The sequence below is a fragment of the Lepidothrix coronata genome, unplaced genomic scaffold (genome assembly GCF_001604755.1).
Source record: "Lepidothrix coronata isolate B3197 unplaced genomic scaffold, Lepidothrix_coronata-1.0 Scaffold1516, whole genome shotgun sequence".
Classification (NCBI taxonomy): domain Eukaryota; kingdom Metazoa; phylum Chordata; class Aves; order Passeriformes; family Pipridae; genus Lepidothrix; species Lepidothrix coronata.
In genome coordinates this window covers 829-4,152 of record NW_016691696.1, presented here as the reverse complement: position 1 = coordinate 4,152, position 3,324 = coordinate 829, and the positions used below count along the sequence as shown (strand labels likewise).

Below are 3,324 nucleotides of genomic sequence, written 5' to 3'. Positions count from 1 at the left end.
CCCCACCTGGATGGTCCTGGCTGTGCTCTGGTGTTCCATGGTGCAGACCTTGCTGCTCCCGTCTTTCATCTGGTCCTGCGAGCGCTACCGAGCAGATCTCCGCACCGTGTGGGAGCAGTGTGTGGCTATCATGTCTGAGGAAGACGCAGATGATGGTAAGCTCCTCACGAACCCACAGTTACCTTTCTTCACTAACCACCTCCCCAAAAGACTACAGAGGAAAGAGGGGGTCTGCCTTGGGAAAGGGATTTGATGGTGTTGCAGGTGGCTAAGTGAGATGCATGTTACAGCTCGGAGTCAGTAACCATGAGAAAATTTTTTCTGGAGAAGGCTCTGCCACTTGCTGCTTTAGGACTAGCATCCAGGAAGAATTAGTGCAACATCCTTCTCAGTAGTTGCAAGTGTAGAGACATTGTGTGTGGCTGCCAGACCACAGCCAAAGTGGCATGCTGGGCCTCAGCCCAACTTGCTGATCCAAAGGTCCAAGATCTTTGGCAGTGAGCAATTCAAAGGCAAGACAGAAGAAATAGGGCAATCTGTGGGTGCTTTAGTGCACTGCAGGCAGAAAGACGAGATCCTTGTTCAGAGGTGAGCCCTGAGGGCTGCAAGTAGGGCAGCAAGTCAGACAGGCGTTGGGATGGCATCCAGGTGCCCTGATAATGCTACTCAGAATTCTGACTGAAAAGTGTTGACTGCCATTCTCCTCCTTGCCAACAGATGGTGTGTGTGATGATTATGGTGATGGCAGGATCTGCAAAGTGAGATTTGATGCGAACGGCGCTGCAGCTGTGAAGCGGGACTCCCGGGACATCAAGCTGCTGCCCATGCACCACATGTTGTTGCCCCAAGACAAGGTGCACTACCTGCAGGTGAGCTGAGAGCTAGCAGGGGCAGCCCCACAACCCACTTCCTTCCTTCTCTGTCAGTCTCCCACGCCTTTATGCCCTCTTGACTCTCTTCTCTGAGAAAGCCTCAGCTACTCCCTTCCTGTTCTGACTCTTCAAGTCTTCCATCACCTTCCTCCTTCTCTGTTTTCCAGGTCCCTATCTCACGGAGAATGTCACATGATGAGACTAACATCTTCTCCGCCCACCGCTCTGCTCCATCCTTCCTACACAAGTGGTCTTCATCTGACGACATCCGCATTGCTACCCCCCGCAAGCCTGGGGCCCCTGGATTCTTGCCTCCTCAGCTGCATGACTACCAGCACCGCCGGCGGCCCCCAGAAGATGAGCTGACAACCCTACGGCAATTTTTGGAGGGGGGGCTACTGCCCCGGGGCTCCAGCTCCAGCGCCTGCTTCTTCCGAGATGAGATCACCACATTCATCGACGAGACGCCGCAACCCACCCCAGCCTGCAGCCCACGGCACTCCCGTCTCCTGCTCGCATCACGCCGCGATCGCCGCCTCTCCCTCGGCAGCAGAGAGGAGGAGAATGCCGACCGGCCACGGCGCTGCTCCGTGGTTGGCAACGAAGTCTGGCATCTGCAGAGCGGAGAGCAGGCGCCATGTGAAAGGACCCTTGAGGCCTGCGAGCCACAGACCTTCCAGGATCCCAAACTATGAGAGACAGCATCAAAAACATTCAGTGCCATCATGATTTTTAAATAAAACTGCAAGTGTTCCCTTTGTTCCGGGACCCAATCACTAATTTGCATTCTCATCTTTCTCGCCAGCAGGCAGGAAACACAGCACCCCACTCTGTTGGGGTAAAAAAGAAGTGGGACAGATCCGCAGAAGGGAGCACAACAGAGGGACAGCCAGCCTGTGCCTGCTCTCAGGTTACAAACACATCCACTGCTGCCACCGCCACTTGGCATCCTCGCCAGTCCCGTCCCTTTGTGAACTCCACCCTCGCATCCGCTCTGCCCTAAGAGAAAAGGCAGGTGCAGAATGGTATTAAAATTCTATATTTGGAGTGTCAATTGTGTGTCTGTTTTTAAAATACTATATTAGTAATAATTTTGTTTCCATAGAAACAAAATGACTGGCCCAATGTTTAATGAATCTTCACAGGCTTCTGGAAGGGAAATGCAGAACGTGCGAGGCTCCTTTCCTCCCTCTTTATCCTTTCTTGTTGGTGCATCTGAAAGGTAGCAGATGCTTCACAGCTCAGGAAAGGGAATGATGCCCACAGAGGAGCTGTCATGGGAGACTGGGTGAAAAGTCTTCCTGTTCATTTCAGGGGATATAGTGCTAAGCAGGAGTGGCCTCTGGGGTTTCAAACATTGCTCAAGCAAAAGGTTTTGCTTTGAGGAAATGCCAGGCTTGAAAAAAATTCTCTCTAAAAAGTCCCTGACCCATAACATCTCATTTCACCAATGCAAACTGTTGATTCCAGTGTGAACTGTGCATGAAACATCAGATGACCCAAACTTCTCACCCAAACAGGAAAGCTGCCAGAGCCTTCTGGGGGAAGACCCCCAGCTGCCCATGTCATCAAAGCTGGGAGCGGTGAGATCTGGAACAGGCTCCTGCCCCATGCAAAACTCTTGGGAGGGCAGTGCAGGGGTAGCATATGGGAGATGGACCTTCTCCTGCCTGATGCTGGCTGTAGTTCCAGGCACAGGCATAGGTTTGGCTGTGTGGGAGATGGACCTCCTGCCCAGTGCTGGCTGTAGTTCCAGCCATGGGCAAAGATTTGGGAGTGTCAGAGGAGCTGTGGGAGATAAGTAGCCCTTCACCTCTAAAGCGGTTTTCCATGTGATGGGACTTGGTCTATGAACTATCCAAGTGTGACTCCTGATAGATTACCCTTAACCTCTTATGAGACGCCTCGTTGGAGGGGTTTGGGCGAGCCACACCAAAGGGAGGGTTCGGGCTGGGCTGGCTGCCTGAACCAAGGGCCACGTCAGGCGGAGAGGCACCACGACCGGGCGCCCCCGAAGCGGCGTCGTCTCAGCGAGGCTGCCCGCCCACCGTGGCCCTGGCCCGGCACCGCCCCCGGGTGGGCCGAGCGCGGGGCTCGCCGGGACGCCCGCCCGCCTCGGACCCCCTCTCCTCCTACTACTTCAGCCATGGCCTCGCTGCTCTGCCTCAGCCTCCTCGCCGCCGCGGCCGCCACGTCGCCGGGCCGGCTGGTGCCGTACGACCTGCTGTACGCGGACGGGGTGCGCGCCTACCTGGCGCGGGACTGGGCGCGGGCGGCCGAGCTGCTGCAGCGCGCCCTGCACAGCTACGCGGGGCTGCGGGCGGCCCGCCGCGCCTGCCGCGCCGCCTGCGCCCGGGAGGAGCCCTTCCCCGCCGGGCCGGGGCGCTGGGAGGCCGCGCTGCTCGGCCCGGTGCTGCAGCGAGCCGGCTGCCTGCAGCGCTGCCTGGGGCGG

General features: G+C 56.7%; 1 protein-coding gene across 1 annotated transcript; it reads left to right on the top strand.

Annotated features, from left to right (window-relative positions):
* The first annotated feature begins 6 nt into the window (after nucleotides 1–6).
* Nucleotides 7–1,926, top strand: LOC108510599 (probable G-protein coupled receptor 162). Its single transcript, XM_017840268.1, has 3 exons — nucleotides 7–155; nucleotides 718–869; nucleotides 1,040–1,926. The coding sequence occupies exons 1-3, from the start codon at nucleotides 11–13 to the stop codon at nucleotides 1,565–1,567; spliced, it is 825 nt and encodes a 274-aa protein (XP_017695757.1). The 5' UTR covers nucleotides 7–10; the 3' UTR covers nucleotides 1,568–1,926.
* Nucleotides 1,927–3,324: the final 1,398 nt, after the last annotated feature.